This window comes from Peromyscus leucopus, chromosome 7, assembly GCF_004664715.2.
Source record: "Peromyscus leucopus breed LL Stock chromosome 7, UCI_PerLeu_2.1, whole genome shotgun sequence".
Classification (NCBI taxonomy): Eukaryota; Metazoa; Chordata; class Mammalia; order Rodentia; family Cricetidae; genus Peromyscus; species Peromyscus leucopus.
Genome location: NC_051069.1, coordinates 107,206,671 through 107,226,835, shown reverse-complemented (window position 1 = coordinate 107,226,835; position 20,165 = coordinate 107,206,671). Strand labels below are relative to the sequence as shown.

The 20,165-nt window shown below is 46.8% G+C and overlaps 1 protein-coding gene across 1 annotated transcript in view; it reads right to left on the bottom strand.

Moving 5' to 3' along the window:
- Itga9 (integrin subunit alpha 9) overlaps nucleotides 1-20,165 on the bottom strand; it is a 279,440-nt gene that overhangs the window by 119,890 nt on the left and 139,385 nt on the right. Inside the window, exons 16-17 of the mRNA XM_037208241.1 lie at nucleotides 12,147-12,296; nucleotides 2,988-3,064 (exon numbers count right to left, since the gene is read on the bottom strand). Coding sequence (XP_037064136.1) covers nucleotides 2,988-3,064; nucleotides 12,147-12,296 — 227 coding nt within the window. The remainder of the gene's footprint in view (nucleotides 1-2,987; nucleotides 3,065-12,146; nucleotides 12,297-20,165) is intronic.

Below are 20,165 nucleotides of genomic sequence, written 5' to 3'. Positions count from 1 at the left end.
CTAAGGACACTGCCACCGGGTTCAGGAACCTCGCCCAGGTGCCAGGGCTTATGTCTCTGTCCCTAAGGTGATGAAATTCCAAGAAAGGCCAGATTCACCCTGAAAGTGTTATGGTTTCAGGATGAGAGAGGAGACTACCCTGCTCCTTATGGACGGCAGTAGATCATGTCATGGGTCACTATCCCTTGCCCTCTCTATGTTCATTGCCCTTTCCCGTAAATTTTGGAAATCCATGCACTAAAGAGGCTGATAACATTTTCCAGTCCTTGACTTTTGAGTTTGGTCATGTGACATACTGTAGTCAATGGAACAAGGCCAAAGTAACAGTGTCCCAGTTCTGAGCCCAGGCCTGAAGAGCCTTCGCTTCTTGGTGCTGGCCCTCAAACAAGTTTGACATTCTTTGAGAAGACTACGCCCACTCTAGCCCACTGCTTCCAGAGGGACAGTGGAAGGAGAGAACTAGGCTAGGACAACCAGGCCTAGACTCTACCCCTCATCACACTCAGATGCACAAATGCATCTGCAGAGGTACAGGTGAATGTAAGCAACCTTCAGGTAACCTGCAGATCCATAAGAGGAAATGACTGCCACTTTGTGCCATGGATCTTTCTCTCCCATAACACACACACACACACACACACACACACACACACACACACACACATATACACACCACAGGATTGGGGGGGGGAAGAGAAATACAACCCTCTGAGTCCTTTCAGTGTTACTTATATGTATATGTGTTTAGTGCTAACCATTTGGGACTAGATAACCTATCGGGGTTATACCTGGCGAAGACTGAGTCCCCCTCTCTTAGCAGCCATTAATTGCCTATAGCTCTTCATCCTGGACTGGGGCCTGGCTTGCTTCCATCCACACTGGGATGTGAACGGGCGTTGTCATTGTGTGGGTCTTGTTCAGGTGGCCATATTGGTAAGATGTCACAGGTACTACTATCACAGCTTAGGTTTTCTGGCCATGCTTCAACAGCACTCTCAAAGGCCAGCAATGGAAGCAACTTAAGCCAAAAGTTCTTTTCTGACCACGATCCTTGAGTTTTCCATCTTGCGACACAGAAAGCACAGTTCACAAATGGCTAGCAAGGGTGCCAGAGCTTTCCTAGCAATGCTTAGCCACGGATCAAGTGAATATTTTCCTACCACATGAAGTCTTCTATGATCCAAAATAAACCCCAGCATTTACAGTCTAGCTCAACATAAAAAGAAACTCATGTATTTTCCCTAAAACACTTTTTTGGAAGACATACCTAAAATTAAAATGAATGAGCTGATAATTTATGAACCTTCTTTAAAATTGATGTCTCTAACCACCCCGGAGGCTCTTCTCCCTGTTAAACAGCCCCATTATCCACTCTCTGAGTCTAAAGCAATTTCCTCAGCTTAGGAAAGCATGTGCTACTTGAAGCCACCTCTACAGAGTGAAACCAGAGGCAGTCAGCATCTAAGACTTGGGGAGAATGTTTGTATGTGCACACCGTGGGGAGGGGAGGGGACTGGGACAGTATTCCACAACAAAAGAACTGGAATCTTAGTGTGATTTTCCATTGATGAGTAAACTGTTATGAAATAATAAAAGTGTGGGGACCGAGGCTGCACCTCAGTGGATGAAGTGCTCCTCACCCAGATATGAGGGCCTGCAGTTTGTTTCCAGGACCCACATAAGAAGCTAAGCTTGGCAGTGTGCACTAGTCATTCTCACACTGTGAAGGTAGGGATAGGTGATCACAGGGCCTCATCTGGCCAGCCAGTTTAGACTAATTAGTTAGCTGTTCCAGGTTTCCAGGGTCACAGGCCAGTGAGAGAAACCCGTCCCTGAAAATGGCACGAGTGACTTGACCTCTGGATCCACAGGCACACATGTGAATGCATACTTCCCTACACCCACACACACACAGGAAAGTGACAGGGTTAGGTTCCACAGGCACACGTGTGAATGCATACTTCCCTACACACACACACACACACACACACACACACACACACACACACACACAGAAAAGTGACAGGGTCACAGCACCAGAGCCAGGCATGGTGGCGTGTTTGTGATCCCAGCACTCTAGAGGCTGAGGCAGATGGGGTTTAGGGGCCAGCCTGGGCAATGTAAGACATTATCTAAAACACAAAAGGACAAAACCAAAAAGGTCCCGGGGTATGTGTCATCACTGGTTCCAACTTCACTCTCAACGTGTCAGGTAAGGGCAAGTACACCATCGAGCATTTCCACCTAGTAATGCTGCTGGTTGCTTTGAGAAGTGACTGTAAATCTTACAGAGTGGGTTCTTGGCCCCAAAGCTAATAAAATCGTTCAGAACTCGTGTTACAAAAGGAAACCATTGTCTGACATGTGGCTGATTCAGGACAAGCAGTCACTCCAAAGGAAACCTGAAATAAAAGGCTGGCGAAGGGGAACAGAAGGCTTTGCTGTGGTTCGTCTCTAGCCGTGGGGGATTTGCAGACTATGGGAGGAAGCCCTGAAATAATAAAGAGACTGCTTGCATGGGCAGGCTGGCTGCCCCCTTCCTTCACCCCGTCCTGCTTCAGAAACTGTTCTGTTGCTAAAACGGACACCACTGTTAAATGTCAGGGGCAAGATGAAAGGAATCCTCACATAATACTACCTTAAGTCACATGAGACCAAGCCCAGAGGTCAAATGCTGGCAGTTTCCCATGGTGCAATCTAACGCAACGTAATTAACATCTAGTCCCCTCTCAACACACAAACAGAAATTATAAGGAGCAGTCAATTGTGAGTTGGGGTAAAATCGCAAACTGAAACCCAGCTAATCCCTCTGGTAATATCTGTTTTTTAAAATTGTATTTATAACATACATTCTAAAACCAACTCACAAAGTATCTAATACTGCTTACCCTTTTTTTATTGGGGAAATCTAGACTTTGGGTCTGGAGTCAAAAAAAGACCAGCTTCTTGGAACAGCATCATGAAAGGAACAGTGACGTATGACGTACCTGGAAAGCAGGAGTTTCCCCCGAAGCTGCAGGTCGGCAGCGCAGTCTTCAGATCGGCAATTCCGCTCAAAAACTGTCTGTGGGAGAGAAAGCGGGAGGTTGGCACAGAACCTAAATGAAAGGATAATGGACAACTGTCGACTTCCAAACCAGGTCTCTTCCTCTGAGTCCCCGGGTGCTCTCCTCACAGCCTCAAGAAGCCAGCTCCCTGGCATGTGGAAGGGACTTCCTTAAGGTCCCAGGGAAGCTCTGTCAATAGTGGTCCTGAGGCTGTGAGCACGTCCATTCTTTGTTCTAGTTCTCAGCTTACCGAGTGCTTCTAGTAGTTCCTTCTAGAAGCATGCAGGAGGGGGTGGGGGAATGGCTCAGTCGGTAAGAACACTTCCTCAGGACTTTGGTCTGAATTCCCAGCGCTCTCATGAAAAGCCAGCCATGGCCATGCATGACAGGTGCCTTCAGCCTGAGCTGGTCTAGGAATATCTTTTAGATGCTCTCAGACATCAGTGGCTAGTCATCACGTACAGCATCCTGAGACATCAGTCTGCTCATTTCCTCCATGTTCTCTCTTGAGGAGGAAGAGAGTTTTTTCCTTGAACCATTTTCTACATGAGCGATGGAGCCATGTTGAATATTAGTCCCAGAGGGAAATGCCAAAGGCATTCAGGCCTTTGGACTGAGGATATTTCAGCAGCCAGTGGTAAGCAGAAAATGTCATTCCCTTCACCAGGGCTGACCTCAGCAGTCAAAGCCTCACTCAGCACTGGGGCCTGAAGTTCAGTGTGTCGAAGCTGGCTTGGGCCCCACAGATCCAGGGGTGCACCAAAGCGTGGGCCTACCTGTGAAGGTTGGCCATGCAATGGGGAGCGGCAGTGGCCGAGGTTGCAACGCCTTCTCCCTGAAGTATAGGAGGATGTGAGAATTTGTCCTTCACTGTGGTCTCATCTCTCTGATGTTCTGATCTGTGAGAGCATTCTCCCTGCTAGACAATGGAGGTGTTTCCCAACTCCCTCTACTTTACTACTTCAGGAGGATTTGGAGATTGTCCTTCATTAGCTGTAATTTATCAAGTTTCAAACTGCTTCAAGGATACTGCTCAGGTGGTGAGGTTTTCCTCTCCCTCCTACGAAGCATACTTCTAGGTGATTTGTTCCCTTCGCAGACTATCAGTCCACAGGCCTCTCTGGGTGCCAGCGTGGACTCCAGCAAGCCTGTTGGCTAGCAGAGAGTCTAGACTCTACCAGACAGGGTAATTTTGCCCATGGAAATTCATAATCCCATGCCACATTTCCAAAAGAATACAGTGTCCTAGCCAACATTCCCTTCCTTGATTATCATGGAAGTCTTGGGGGAAAAGAGCAACTTCCTGTGTTCTTTTGGAGCCTACAGAAGTAAGGAAAAAGCCAAATTCCATAGTGGCTTCAACAAAGGTTTCTCTGATATCCCATCACCACCAAGGTGAGAAGAGGGTGGGGTGTGCAGATGTCCAAGGTGAGAAGAGGGTGTGGGGTGTGCAGATGTCTAGGGTGAGAAGAAAGGACGGCCCTGTGTGTTTTAGGGCAAGGATAAAGCTGAAGACATCCTCAACAAGCTGGTAGAACTTAAGCTTGAAGGTCCAGTGCGAGTGTGGCCCTACTTAGGCATTTGAATTGACCTTATATTGATAATTACATTCTCTCCCTTTTAGAGTCACCCTCTCAATCTTAGAATGTTGGTCCTCAAAACCCAGGCCCACTTCTAGTTATGTGTCTTTCTCTTTACAGGCAAGTGAGGTAGATCTGGGCTGCTCCATCAACAGATGTGTATTTATTATAAACTTGGAATTGGCCATTGATTGAACCTTTATTAGTGTGTCTAGAGACAGGTTGTGACTCAAGGTCTATTTTCCCTGATACACATGTGAGCTACTCAAGCTTTGTCTCATAAACTCTTTTTATCCCCAGGTACACCCTTGATTGAAATGAGTCTTTTAAAAATTTATTTATTTATTTTTTTTTAAAATGAGCTTTTTATAGACAGCATGGGATGCCCTATGGGGATGGGAAGAGATGGGATCACAGGTGTGACTGGGAAGAAGTGTGGATGGAAAAAAATGGGGAGTATTACTTTAACTATGTAAAGATGTGTTCCATTTGTTTATGCTGCATTTGTTTAAAAATGTAAAGATGTGCTGCTTTCCCTGCCTAAGGCACCTGATTGGTCTAATAAAAACTGAATGGCCAATAGCTAGGCAGTAGAGTGATAGGCGGGGCTGTCAGGCAGAGCAAATAAGTAGGAGGAGGAGTTTAGGAGGGAAAGGAGAGAGAGAGAGAGAGAGAGAGAGAGAGAGAGAGAGAGAGAGAGAGAGAAGAAAAGAGAAGAGAATGAGGGAGAAAGAGGGCCAAGCAGCCAGCCACAGAGGAAGCAGGAAAGTAGGACATACAGAATGAAAGAAAGGTAAAAAGCCCTGAAGCAAACTGTAGATGAAGAAAAACAGGTCAAATTAAGTTATAAGAGCTTGTGGGACAAGCATAAGATAAGCCCGAATATTCATAACTAATAATAAATCTCTGTATCTTGATTTGGGAGCTGGTTGGTGGTCCAAGAAAGCCTGCTACAGGAAGAAGTGGGGATGGGAAGGGGTGGGGATAGGAAATGGGTGGGGATGGAAGGGGTGGGAATGGGAAGAGGTAGGGATGGGAAGGGGTGGGGTTGGTGGGATGGGAAGAAGTGGGGATAAGAAAGGGTGGGTATGAAAAGGGGTGGGATCAGAGGTGGCAATTGGAAGAGGCAAGAACTGAGGAGAGAATGTGATCTCAATCCATCCTGTGACAAACTTCAAGTTCTGGGTCCTGTCCTCCTGCCTCTCTCAGGCCAACTCTCCCATGCCCTAACCCCCCTTGGACAGACCTCTCACATTTTACAGTGGAAACAAGTGAGCACCATGAGACTTCCTAATTAACGGTGAAAGAGCCAGAGATGGAACCTGCTTCAGTGGAGATGAGGGCATTTTTCAAAACTCTACACAGAATGTCTCCCCCCACGCTCCTTACAATGACATACAACAGTTCCTCCCATAGAGAAGCACAAGCCAATGGCAGCTTCCCCGCCATCCAGCAGGGTCTGTGGCTACATCGAAAGTTGTACTATGTGACTTCCAAGCCAACTCCATAAACAGCAACAGAGCTTTCTCCTAGTTATTTGTTCTTGGAACTTAGCTGCTCTGAGCCAAGGAAACTCCAGATTTCTGTAAGGGGTTCTCATATGATCAAGCTATCATGGGAGTGGGGCTCTTAGGGACCTCAGGGCCCCTAATGGGAACCCAGCAGACATGAACTCCATGCAGAGAGATGAGGTGGCCTGACCAAGGCCTGCCAAATGGAAAATTCATGAGCAAATTTACCATTTCCCCCCTTTTTCTCTCTGTTATTGATTTTTAGTTTCATTCCATTGTGGTCAGAGAAGATATTTGGTATGATTTCAAGCTTTGTTAAGATTCATGATTTGTTAAGATTTATATTTTCATGTGCATGCTATCCTGAAAAACATTCCTTGTGCATTGGAGAAGAGAACACCATCTTCTGCTGTTGGGTAGAATATCTGTGCACATCTATGGGTCTACTGGTCTACAGTGCTCTTCAGCCCTGTTTCTTTGTTGGTTGTGTGGTTTGAATGAGAATGGCCCCATAGGCCATCTGAATGTTTGGTTCCCAGGTGGTGGACTGTTTAGGAAGGATTAGGAGGTGTGGCCTTGTTGGAGGAGGTGTGTCACTGAGGATGGGCTTTGAGGTTTCAAAAGCCCACAACAGTTCCTGGCTCCATCTCTTTCCACCTAGTGCATGAGGATCAGGTTTAAGCTCTCAGCTACTGCTCCAGTGCCATACCTGCCTGCCTGCTGCCATGATACCTGCCATGGTGGTCACAGACTCACCCTCTGACACTGTAAGCAAGCCCCCAGTTAAATGCTTTCTTCTCTAAGTTGCCTTGATTGTGTTGTCTTGTTCCAGCAATGGGTCAGTGACTAAGACAGAAGTCTGCTGTGTGGGGCTCTACCCACTGCTGAAAGCAAGGCACCAGGACTGAGTTTGCATTACAGTCAAGGTCTCCTTTCAGATCTGCCAATACTTGTTTTACATGTGTGACTTTGTGGTGTTGGGGGGAGCTTACACATTGGCACCGCGTCTGCTATGTTATTACGATATAAAGACCTTTGCCCTTTGGAGACAGCTCTTGCCCTTAAAGTCTACTTCAAGTTCACTGTGTGAGCTACTCTGGCTTTCTTTTGGTTAATATTCAACACACATTTTTTTCTGCTCCTGTGTACACTCCACCAGAAGTGAGCTTCTGGTAGACAGTTGGACTTTCTGTGTATGTTTAACACATTCCATCATTTTATATCTCTTTCTTTGCAGGAATTTAGTCTATTTACAGTAATTAAAGATAAGGTCACTGTATTTGATTAACACGTGCACAAGTGTGTGTGTGTATGTATGTGTGTGTACATGGGTGTATGCATGTGGACATACATGCACCTTGAAGAGTTGGCTCTATTCCCATGCTTATTACAGCCCTGCTCACAACAGTGACAATATGGGAACAACCCACCAACAGGTAAATTAAAGAAGAAATGGTGCAACACACAGATATTCCTCAACTTCCTGAGTAGTTTCCCACGTAGCCATAGATTTAATGATCTATTACCAACCTAATAGTCTTCCTTAAGTCAGTGTGATGGTTTCAAAGAAAGTGGTCCCCAGAGGGTGTGGCACTATTAGGAGGTGTGGCCTTGTTGGAGTAGGTGTGGTCTTGTTGGAGGAAGTGTGTCACTGTGGAGGCGGGCTTTGAGGCCTCATATATGCTCAAGCCATGCCCAGTGAGACAGACCACTTCCTGTTGCCTGCAAGATGTATTCTCAGCTCCAGCACCATGTCTGCCTGCACACTACCGTGATGCGCCATGATGGTAAGGGACTGTTGAACCTTTGAACTGTAGGCCACCCCAATTAAATGTTTTCCTTTATAAGAGTTGCTGTGGTCATGGTGTCTCTTCACAGCAACAGAAACCCTACGACAGTCGGAAACACTGAAGACAAGAGGTGGGATGTGCAATTTAAAACCCTGGCTGAATCAAGCCCCTTAGTAAATTGGGAAAGCAGTTGCTTTAAAAGTAAAATGAAATGTGAAGTACAATTAAATCAAGAGACCTGTGCCTAACACTAAGGAGTGAGTGGTGTGTGTGTGCACGTGCGCGTGCATGGTGCATGTGCGCGCGCGCGCGCGCGCACACACACACACACACACACACACACACACATCCTGTGGAGGAAGTCACTGGACTCACACAGTATACACTGGCCAAGGAGGGATTCCCAGAGGGAGCTCCCAGCATATCCCATTTCATTAAACAGCCTTGCAGAATGACATAGGCTTTTGTTCCTTTACAAGGGCTCTTTCAATGGAGACACTAGGCCAGGTTTTGAGGTAAGTGTTGGGAAATTAATAGCTAACGCGAGAAGACAGATATCTGTGTTCACTGGGCTCCATTCTAGTGGGGGAGATATACAAATGACTGACAGAATCCACTGTGGTGGGACTCATGGAAGGAGCAGACAGGCAGCTGAGTTGGGGGAGCTGAGAGATGGTTCTCTGAGGTAGCAACATTCAGGCTGAAACCTCAAACATAAAGGGTAGCCTTGAGAGATGAGCAGTGTGGAAAGCTTCACAGAAGAGGGGGCAGCAGGGTCCAAGGCCAGACAAACCTGGTAGGTGTGAGGATGGCTGGAATGTAGTGTGTAGGTGCCCCTGGAGAGTGCTGGCTAATCAGGGCATCATCTTGAGGGTCCTGGGACTCTAAGAGGAAAGCTGTGGCAGGGTTCTTCAGGGACACAGTTGTGAGGCACAGGCTAGGTGACGAGCTGCATGGCCAGGCCAGGAGGAGGGGTTGGCCTGGAGCACAGAGTGCATGGAACGGAGTACTGTTTATGTATTACTTGAACTCGCTGTGACAGAGCTGGTTCCTGAGTTCTGGTTAAAATCAGCTCTGCTTCCTGGAGTGGCCCTAGCTAGCAGGCCATTGTTCTTTCCTTTGAACAGAGCCATGAACAGAGCCAACATCTGGAAGACACATGCAGGGGTGGTGGAGATCATTAAATGACTCAATGGTGGTGTTTTTCATAATCAGGCAAAGAAGAATAAGCAAGAACTGCTTCCCTAGAAAGCGTCTCAGGCTCCTGGACAATCCTTCCAATCTAAGAACAATATTTTTCTTCTGTTTTAATTTCAACCAGAGAATGAGATGGTTGAAAAATGTAAGACCGCCCCTCTACCACATCCACCCCATACGAGTCTGTCTGAAGGGAAAGCACGTTACCTTCCTCCGTTCATCTTTGTCTTGGTGATTATTTCTGTCTCTAGAAAGCATACCGATGTGATGACTTGATTTACCAGACCAATGTGTTATCCCACAGAATTCCTGCCCCCACAGGTAAGGATTGCTATCACCACGGCTCCCTCCCGGCCCCATTCCCCTCTCATAGGCCAACTGCTACTCTTTGCTCTTTTCCCTCTGCGGGTCCCAAACTAGCTGTGTCAGGATCAGCGGTCAGCTTATTAAAACACACACTGGCCTATTTCTGATTTAGTTTCTCATTTAGTGTGTCTAGGTGGGTCCAAGATTTTTCTTTTCCCTTGTCAATGTTAATTTTCACTTGTGCAGGCACACTCATGTGTGGGGTGGGTAGGGATGCTCGCATGTGGAGGACAGTCATCCTCGATTGCTTTTATACCTTATTCATTGAAGCAGCGTGTCTTAATCAAACCCAGAGCTTGCTGATATGGCCAGTCTCTCCAGTCAGCCTGCTCTGGGGATCCCCTCCCCACCTTCTCATGCTTGTGTGGCAAGCTCTTTAACCACTGAATCATCTTCTCTACTTTCAAATTTTCTTACATGATCCCTGGGGTTGCTGGCACAGGGGCTGCTGAGGCCAGTCTTCTCTTCCTGACCTCTGCAGTCGTAAGTAATGAACAGCTATTTTTTGTTTCACTGGGTTCTGCAGTCTCTCTTGGCTTACCAATTTAAAAGCGCTATTAAGAGATTAGGTTATTAAGAGAACTATCATTCTTTTACATCCACCTAGTCAATCTGATGGCATCTGTGTTTTATGCTGTTACTCTGACTATGGCTTGGCGGCAGAGACTAAAGCCTGTAAGTAGTGTTCATGTTGTTGTATCTACAGGTTTCCACAGTAGGGCCCAGGTCATTGTCTTGACTGCATGGCCTCCACAGGGGCCAAGCTGAATCCAGGAATATGTGACTTTAACTTAACAGAGAATCATCTACTATCTAGGTCTTTTTTTTTTTTTTTTTTTTTTTTTTAACTCATACTTACCTATTTACTCCAAATCCCAGTTTAATATGCCTTATATCTGAACCATGGCATTATTAGGTATGTTGCTTGTTAAGGTTTTTATTATTATTTGTGTTGTGTGTGTGTGCGTGTGTGCACATGGGTGCAGGTGCTCTTGGAGGGCAGGAAAGGGGGACCGATTTCCTGGAGCTAGAGTTGTGATCCACACAGAGTGGGCATTGGGAAGCAAACACCTTCAACTCTGAGAGAGCTCTACAGTCTCAGATAGGGTGCAGTGACAGCCATCTGTAATCCCCGCACTTGAGAGGCTAAGGCAGGAAGACTACAAGTTCGAGGCGGGCTGTGCTACATAGGAAGTCTGGAGGTCAGTCTGGACTATACAACAGGACCCTGTACCAAAAAACAAAATCAAAATTCATAATCTCTTTTATCCTCTGAATAACGGTTTGCCTTCTAATATTCTGTTTATTTTCATTCCAATTGGCCTTTCTCTTTCATGTCCACATTGCCTCTAAACTCAGCTTTTCTTGGTTGCTAATTCATGCTAAGGGTAAAAATCACTGATTTGTAGGTCTATAGATACATTTAGGTGGAAGGAAGGCTGGCTGGAAGGCTGGAAATAGGGTTTCCTTTGGGAAGACTGGCTCACACTCATGCCTCAAACAGTTTATTCAACTCTTCAGCCACAATGAATCAACTGTCTGCCTTACTGCTAATTCATATATATGCCTGCTAATTAATGAACATGGAGCGACCAAGAAGGATATTTTGATACTGATCTTTCCCTTTATCCCTGCCCAGGTTGGATCCTGACTGTCCTAGTCCATGAAGGTTTTAGACACTCTTCAGGAAAGAAGATCCCCTTCAGTGCTCGGCCCCTGTAGGAATGAGGGTCAGGTCCAGGGAAATTCGGTTCAGAGCTAGCAACATACTAACTCGAGTTAGCAACTCTCTCCCTGGTCAGTACAGAGTCTCGACAAATGCAAAGGTCACTGAGATGAATCCTAACACTCCAAATGCCAACGTCTACAATACAAGCATGAACAGATTTTTTTTTTTTTTTTTTTTTTTTTTAGGACAGCAAGATTTATATTTAGAGAACAGAGCAATGCTTGGACTAGAGATTTATTACTAAATTTATAGAATTTGCCATGAATGTCTGTTTGTCCCTTGTGTGTCTGTCCCTGTGGAGGTCAGAAAAGGGCACCAGATCATCTGGAACAGGAGTTATAGGCAGCTGTGAGGCGCTGTGTGGGTGCTGGGAATTGAACCCAGGTCCTCCACAAGAGCAGCCAGTGCTCTCAACAGCTGAGCCGTCTCTCCAGGCCCCAGAGCGTCTGATTCTTAATACAGAAACCGTTTTACTGTCCTCCCCTCTCCTCCTTGGTTTCTTTGTAGCTCACCTTAAGGCTAGCCCTGCACTCTGCCCCACGTAGACATCCTGTGTCCTTCTGACTCTTCCTTCATTTCCCAAGTTCTGAGTCTAAGTGACCAGCAAGGCTTGCAGGCCACCTTCTCATTTGTACTTTAAAAGGGAGGCTCATGTCTTAAAACAAAAGGAAGCCTTGCCCAAAATGTGTGTGTGTGTGTGTGTGTGTGTGTGTGTGTGTGTGTGTGTGTGTAAACAGAGAAAGCCAGTTGAGTGCTGAGCATGCATGCATACTCTCCCCCCTCCACCCCACCCCATCTATCTCTTCTCCACAGTGATGGGCTGTATCCTAAAATGGGGGGCTACAATGAACCCTTGCTCCCCTAAGCTGCTCTCTGCCAGGATATTTTATCACAGGGACAGAAACAAAACCAGAACGGATTCTAACCTGATTCTTCTGGGCGATCTTTTGTCCCTTCTTCCAGCGCAGCACTGGTGTCAGATCTGGCAGCTCCCGCTCCTCATTGCCAGTCACGTGCACACCCAGGCTGTAGGCGGCTTCAAACACGATGGGGCTGATGACATCCTGGACCCTCCGCTGCAACCGCAAACAAGAAGAGCATTAATGGTGAGCATCTGCGATGCCGGGGCAGCATTCTGCTGTGCACAAAGACCGGCCTGCCACGCCGCTCACCTCAGGTGGCCCTCACAGCTAAGGCTTCACTGTTTTTGTCTTGTAGGCAGGGTAAGGGAGGCCCAGGGCAAACACCAGCTTCTCCTGGTCTCTGTGGACAGGCAGGGATTTCTCAGGCTACCTTGTGTGGTGCTAAATCATCTACTCCAGAGCATATGGAAGACATTATCTAACTCGTCATCCTTGTGTGTGTAGATGCCAGTTGGTGCCTGGGACAGCATCTGTGCTCGATGCTAACCCTTTACTTCCATGAGGTGTGGATGACCAAAGCTCTTTTGCACTGAGATGGCAATTTTGTGTCAGGGCAGGGGATCCAACAACACTGATGTGTATGGTGTCTGCAGCAGGCTAGCCATCAGTGGAGTCAAAGGCAAGCTTCGTGCTCATTCTTCTAGAACCCAAGGATTTCAAGGCCCCCGGAATGGTCGACTGGTAGCCACAAGAGGGGCAGGAAAGCTGTGTTAGGTACCTTTTCTGTTGCTGTGATAAAACACTACAACCCAGGAAACTCATAGAAGGAAGAGTTTATTGGGGCTCTGGTTCCAGGGGGCAAGAGTCCATCATGGTCAGGAAGCATTCAGCAAGCAGCAGGAACAGGAAGCTGGAAACGCAGACCTTCAACCCAAAGCAGGAAGGAGCATGATGGACAGGGGTGAGGGAGAGAACTGCAAGTGGTGGAAACTCGTGAATCTCAAAGCCCACTTCCTGTGACACACTTCTTCCAGCAAGGCTGCGCCTTCTAAACTTTTCCAAACACTATCGCTGCCTAGAGACCAGTGTTCAAATGCTGGAGCCTACGGGGACATTCTCATTCCAATCACTCGGGGAGGGAGGAGAAGAGGAGGCGAGTGGTCTAACGAGATGCCAGGTCCACGCTATGGCTTCTAGGGATGAACAACACACTCCATACCCACCATCACACAGGAAAGGGACAAGGGAGGTACAAGACTCAGTTCCACAGGACACAGACCTGGTAAGAACCCTGATCTTTTCAACTTCCAAGTTCATGGTCTTTCTGCATAGTGGCACTGCCTCTAGGTGACTCTAGGCCCCACACCCTCACAGGTGAGAAGTAGAGGCAAGAGCTGGTCAGTAGTCTTGTATCAAGGGCCAGCACATTATCTGGGGTGGTCTACCTTAACATAGCAAGGCTAAGAAGGTCATCACCCACAGTCAAACCCTCTGCTCTGTAACCATCATGAAGAGCACAGGGGTGTGGCTCAGGGAACTGAGAAACACCTTATAAAGAACAAGAGAAGCTGGCCAGGCAGCAGATGTCACCTACCCTAGGAGGCCTGAACACACAGCCCATGGATTCACATTATTCTCTATGAAGTTTGGAGGAGTTAGGATCGGGGTCTCATTGTGTTTAATATGGTAGAAAGTTCCAAATGTCTCAGGAAGCACCCAGAAGAGAGCTTTCTCCAATGCTCTATGACAGCCCATCTCCTCCTTGGGGACAGCTGGGGACAGACTCTCGCCCAGCAGGGGAGAAAACAGGCCAAGCATCTTGGCTCTCAAACATCACTGCCATCTCTGTGCTCAGCAGGCACCCTAAGCAATGTCTGTGTCCTTTGTAAGGATGCCCAACTTGTGACTACAAGGGTGACCAATTACCCCATTTGGATGAAAATATGCCTTAGAAGTGAAGGGACGTCGCCAACCTACAGACTATAGCAGAGTTCTCAGGATAGGCCTTGTTTCTCAGGATGGTATTTGGGTTCCCTGGGAGTGGAGCAGTCTGGATTACAAGTGGGGGGTGCCCCAAAATAAAGCAAGGTTAAACAGCATCTTACTGTTTTGTTTGTCAATTATGTTCTCACTTAATTGTGTCTGAGAAGTGGGGAGCAGTCCCAGGTTTAATGGGCCACGGCACCCCATGTTTTCTCCCAGGTCTCCTCTGTGATAAGGTGTTGAGTGCAGCACATTCAGAGGTGCTGGGTGCTATGAACTTCCTGGCACAGTTCTGGGAAGGACTCAGCGGTGCTGAGTAGGATAGATGGGAGGCAGATGTGGCAGATGTGAGGTAGGGTGTGGAGGACACAGCAAAGGGACACAGGCGATATCAAAGGCTGACGCCTGGACAAGAAGCAGATGATGCACATTTGTGTCCAGTAAAGCATCCACCTGGGAAAAGATTCAGTTCTGCAGCCTAACAAAAATACAGGACCTCTACAACAGAGTGATGGAGGTACCTTAGACAAAGGGTTTCTAGAAAGTTCTCTGGAACTCTTCATCTTAGAACAGAACTTTAAGATTTGAGATCTTTCACTAAAAAAAAAAAAAAAAAAAAAAAAAAAGATTTGAGATCTTTCCAGGAGCAAGCCACGTACCTAGGATCCAGATTCCTCCAGCCTGCTGGCTCTAACCAGAATTCAAAGATGGTAGATGGCATGGAGAAAGACAGACGAACAGATGCCAAATTCACACATTTGCAAACAATTCTCTGTGTTTCTTTGAGGCTGGTTAACTCTTTCAGGGTCTTACACTAAATATTTTATGTTACAGTAAGTCCACAATGACACTGTTATTCCGGGCCCAGGGGAAGAGGAGAGTGGGGGAGGGGCAGCAGTCACACTTCCTGTTTCTTGACTGCCATGTGTATTCCAGAGCCTTCCCCAAGCTGAGCTGACCTTGTTCTCCTTAATCCTCATACCACGTGGTGGGTAGATTTCTGCTAGGCTTTTACAGAGAAGGTAACTGAGACTCAGGAGCTCAAACAAATTGTTCCTCCATCCCAAAGTGGTAGAACCAGACTTCTCAGAACCAAAAGCAAAAGGAATTTCCTTGGTGTCCATTAAATGCCTTGGTTGCTGTTGTGTTGAGGGTCTCACTATGTAGCTGGTTCGGGCTGGATTTAAGTGTGTTACATAGTACAATCTGACCCCAACCGGTGATGCTCCTGCCTCAGTAGCCTGAATGCTGCGATCACAGATGGGTGTGTGCAAATGCTTCCCTCATAAAGTTCTACTTTAAAAAAACCATTCTGATCACATCAGGTTCAGTGACTCTTTAAAAAATGCCTGTTCAGGGGCTTAGGAGATGATTTGATGGAGAAACCGCTCACCCTACAACCCTAAGAACCTGAGTTTGGGTTCCCAGTACCCACATAAGATTGGCTCATTGATGTGCACTTGCAGCCCCAGTACAGGGGAGGTACAGGCAGGTAGATCCCAGGGGCTCCATAGCAACAGTCTAGGCAAAATGCCAAAGCTGTAAGTTCAGGATCAAGAGATCCTGTGGTCCTTCATGTTCCTGCTTCACAGAAGAAGCTGCCAGACGTTCTGCAGGAAACAGGGAGCAGCGGCTGATGAACTTCCAGAATGGGCAGAACAATCCTTAAAATATCCTGCTTCACTGAAAGTTATGCCAGAGACTCTAGGCTTGTAGGCTGAAGATCGATGCCCCAATGCTACAGAGGAACTTTGGGTGACTGTCCAGGAAGCCAGATGTCTCTGCCATTTCTAGAATTATGGAAGTTGCTTGCAATAAACTTCCTGTTACTCAGGTAATATTATATCCTTCTGGGGTCCTTGATGGAGTTGGAGACTAGATAGTTATAGTTTTCCTTAGCCATGATAAAAGAAAAATTAGATATAAAACTTTAGACTCATAAAAATAGGATAAATGATAGAATATTTTCTTTAATTTTGCCAAATACAAATAGACTAGATATTGTACCTGTAATTCTTGCTTGATAATTGTTTTGTTATATATAATTTTACTTTGTTAAAGTTAAAACCTTCCTTTTTGATTAGACAGAAAAGGGGAAGTGTTGTGGGATGTCTTTCTGTATGCTGTGAATATGTGTGGCTCCCACTGGATAATAAACAAAGCTGTTTTGGCCTATGGCAAGCTTACAGCCAGACAGGAAATCCAAGCAGAGATACAGAGAGAAGGGTAGAGTTGAGAGAGACTTGAACTCACTACCTATGGAGCAACAAGATGTCAGCAGACCAGTAACTCCATGGGTATGTGGCAACACTTAGATTAATAGAAATGGGTTAAGTTATAATAGCTAGCTAGCAAGAAGCTTCAGCCATAGGCCATGTAGCTTGTAATTAATATAAGCCTCTGAGTAATTATTTTATAAGCAGCTCTGGGACTGTGGGTGAGAGAGATTCGTCTGGACCTCGGGGCCGTACAGGACCAGAGAAACTTGTGGCTACAATCTTGTCTCAAAAGGAAGGTAGAGGATGATAGAGGAAGACACTCCCACTAGACTCTGGCTTCCATAGGCCCTTGCATGGGCAAGCATCCCCCCCACACACACACATGAACACAAGTACACACCCCCCACAACTTCTCGTCAAAAAGATGAATGAATAATTGGTAGCTACGAAACAAGGACATGGAGTGGTGGTGTTTCTAAGTGTGTGACTGCATACACAGTGACTGCCAAGGAAAAGGACCTTAGTCATGTGTGAGTTTGGACCATGAATACAAGAGGACATCTAGGTGGACAGTCTCTGGCAGCAGCTGCATGAGTCTACTTTAATTAATGAGTTTGGAGAGCAGCTTCTTATTTCATGTTGTAGTAGCTTGGAGCAGCCAAGAACTCAAACCACATTGTGTGGTGGGCAGAAGCAGAAGAGGGTTGCTAGTGCCTTGCAAGCTCCTGCTGGCAGCCCCTCCCCTGCTGGCAGCCCCTCCCCCTGCTGGGCAGCCCCTCCCCCTGCTGGGCAGCCCCTCCCCCTGCTGGGCAGCCCCTCCCCCTGCGGCAGCTGGGCAGCCCTCCCCTGCGCCCCCCTGCTGCGTCTGGATCTGGTCTGCTCCAAGCTGCAGCAGAGGGTAAGAAGCAGGCTGTGTGGGGGTTTCCCCATCATTTTTGGAAGTTCTGCTTCCTTCTGTTCAGCACCACATTAAGTGAAGGAACTGGCCCGGATAGAAGTCTGTGGCTCTGGCACATCACCACAGTGGCTCAAATTTTACTGCTTAAAAAGTCACTGTTACAAGCTGAATTTTATTATTATTTTTTTCCTTTTCCTTTTTCTTTTCTTTTGAGACAAGGTTTATATACATCCCAGACCGGCCTCAAATGTAGTCAGAGATAACCTGGAACTCCAGACCATTTTGCCTACACTTCCAGAGTGCTGAGATTACAGGTGTGTGTCCCCACACTAGGCTACAAACAGAAACCTCTTAAATTGAACACATATTTAGTAGAGAGGCCAGAATCTACCTTTTCCCACTAAAGGCATCAGGAGTCTCCTACTTTGAAAACGGAAGGCATGCTCATGGAGGACACCCAGGCTGGTGGCTGACCTGGCCATGGCTGGCGTTTTTATAGGGAATGTAACACATGCTCCATTTGAAATTTATTGGGTGCTTGCTTTTTGCCAGGCAGTGTGCTGGGTGGCAGGGAGACAGACATAAAAGACCTGGAGGGAATTAACAGTTTCAGAGGGAGAAGCCGAGCCATGACAATGTCATACAATATGCACCTGGACAGAGGTGGCTCCAGGACACACAGGAAATTCACACCTGATTCTTACAGGCCTGGCACGCTTCCCAGAAGAGCGACGCCTGGGCTGAGCAGTAAGAGAGAAGGACAGGTGCCAGAGGGCAGGTGTAAGGCTCAGCTGGTACGGCGGCGGCGGCGGCGGGCGGTGCACAGAAGGCTTAGAGGTGTTGATGGACCACATAGACTTACAGACACAGAAAAGTCGTGCTGAATGGCAGGCCCAGGCAGGGAGGCCCATGCAGAAGTCCATCTCAGGTGTCTGCCCTTAAGGCTGAGGAAACCCCTCTCTAAAAGCTGGAGAGCTCAGGGACAAATTAACCTGACGCTGCAGGCTGTGTTCTGGAAGATCTTTCTATCTGCAGCATGAAGGCATGGATGACAGCTGGGCCGGGAAGAGCCTGGGAGGGTGGTGACCAAGGGTTTTAGACAAAAAGATCACCACCCGCCACCGTGGGTGGCCCGCAGCCAGGACCCAACAGAGGCCCAGAGCCAGAGGAACCCTTTGCTGGCCTAAAGAGGACACACACTGCTGTCTGGGAGGAGCCGAGAGTGACTTGGTTCTCACTCCAGGGCCCAAAGCAAGCTGGGCTTGATCGCCGTGGCACCAGCTGGCTAGCCACGTGACTTGGAAATCTACACTAGAGCTGCTTCTCCCCACTGGAAAAAAAAAAATAAAATTGAAGCAACTCAGTTTTTTCCTTGCTTAGCTCACAGTGGCAACAAATTAAATAAAAACGGGAAGGGCTGGCCTCACTTTAAATCTGCAAATAACACAGAAGTTCAGCAAGTTAGCATTAAGTCAGATGAAATCTGCTCTGTGCGTTTTGTTGTTGTTGCTTTTTTTTGAGACCTCAATTTCTTTTCTTTTTCAAGCATGTGATTTTTCTGCCTCCTCCATCCTGTATCCTCGTGTGTTCTCCGAGTCTAACCCTTTCCACTTCTCCTGTGCTGGCCTCACAGACACTCTAAACTAAGAAATCCCCACAAGCAGAGTATGCTCCTTCCATGTATCTACTCACAAAACAGCCAGACCACATCATGACGCTTTCCTCAGACCACATTGACTGCATCACCCAGTGACATCACAGCCTTCCTGGTGGGTGTGAGAACGCTTTGCAATATTCCTACAACGGCAAAAGAAAGTATCCTTCTCCGTGTGATGCTATCAGAATGACTGCTAAAGTGTTAGATTTCAAAATTCTCATAAGCATGGAGGCTGGTTTAAAGGAAACAAAGGATTTTCCACCTCCAGGAATGGTGGAGTAACTTACTAAAACTATCTCCACTAACGAATGGAGAGGATGAACACACATAAGCACATGCTTGTGGTGTGTGTGTGTGTGTGTGTGTGTGTGTGTGTGTGTGTGTTTAAAACACTGGTTTTAAACTATCAAGGAACTACTGAAATAATCAGGACTTCAGCGTCTAGAGTTACCTCCCCAGGGAAAGAACACACGGATGACCACAGCATTTAGGGACACTTTTGCCTTCACGTGGTTCTAGACTTGCAGCCATGTGGAGTGAGGATGTGTGAGCTCAGCTCAGCTCCTGGCAGGAACTGGATGCTCAGAGGCAGCCAGGATGAGGACCCAAGGGCCCACAGAGAAAGAAGTGCTTTGAGATGAGTGTGAACTCAAGGCTTCACTCACACTCTAGGCATCTAGCAATTCCCACAGCAGCAGAGCTGTAAGAATGAAGCTGGGCAGGAGTTAAGTCCTGAGATCATAGCTCACATCATCTGCAGACACAGCAGGAGAGAGGACCTGTGACCTGAAAGCTAAGTCAACAAGAATAGGAGGAAAGGGAAGAGAAAACTCAGAAATGAACCCAAGAGGCAATCAGGAGGCAGGGAAAGGTGTAACATTTATAATTATATAGTATGCCGAGCATAATAGTGTAATAATGGTGTATCATACATGAACAGTAAGTGGCAGCTAATGCTAATTTTTAAAGTATCTTTGATAAGAAAAATTGTAAGACTTCAATCCTATTACCAGAGAGAAAAAAAACTCTAGTAGACTGAAGTTTAGAGGTTGGGGGTGTAGATACCAGCGCTGAGTGAAGAGTGACTGAAGAATACAGAATTTCTCCTGTGATAATAAAAATATTCTAAAATTGTGAGGAAAGTTGTAGAACTATGGAAACATTGAAACTAAACCATACACACACACACACACACACACACACACACACACACACCCCACACATATACACTCTCTCTCTTTGCGATGGCTAATTGTGATTGCCAACTTGAGTGGATTTAGAATTACCTAGAAACATACCTCTGAACATGTCTTTTGTTTGTTTGT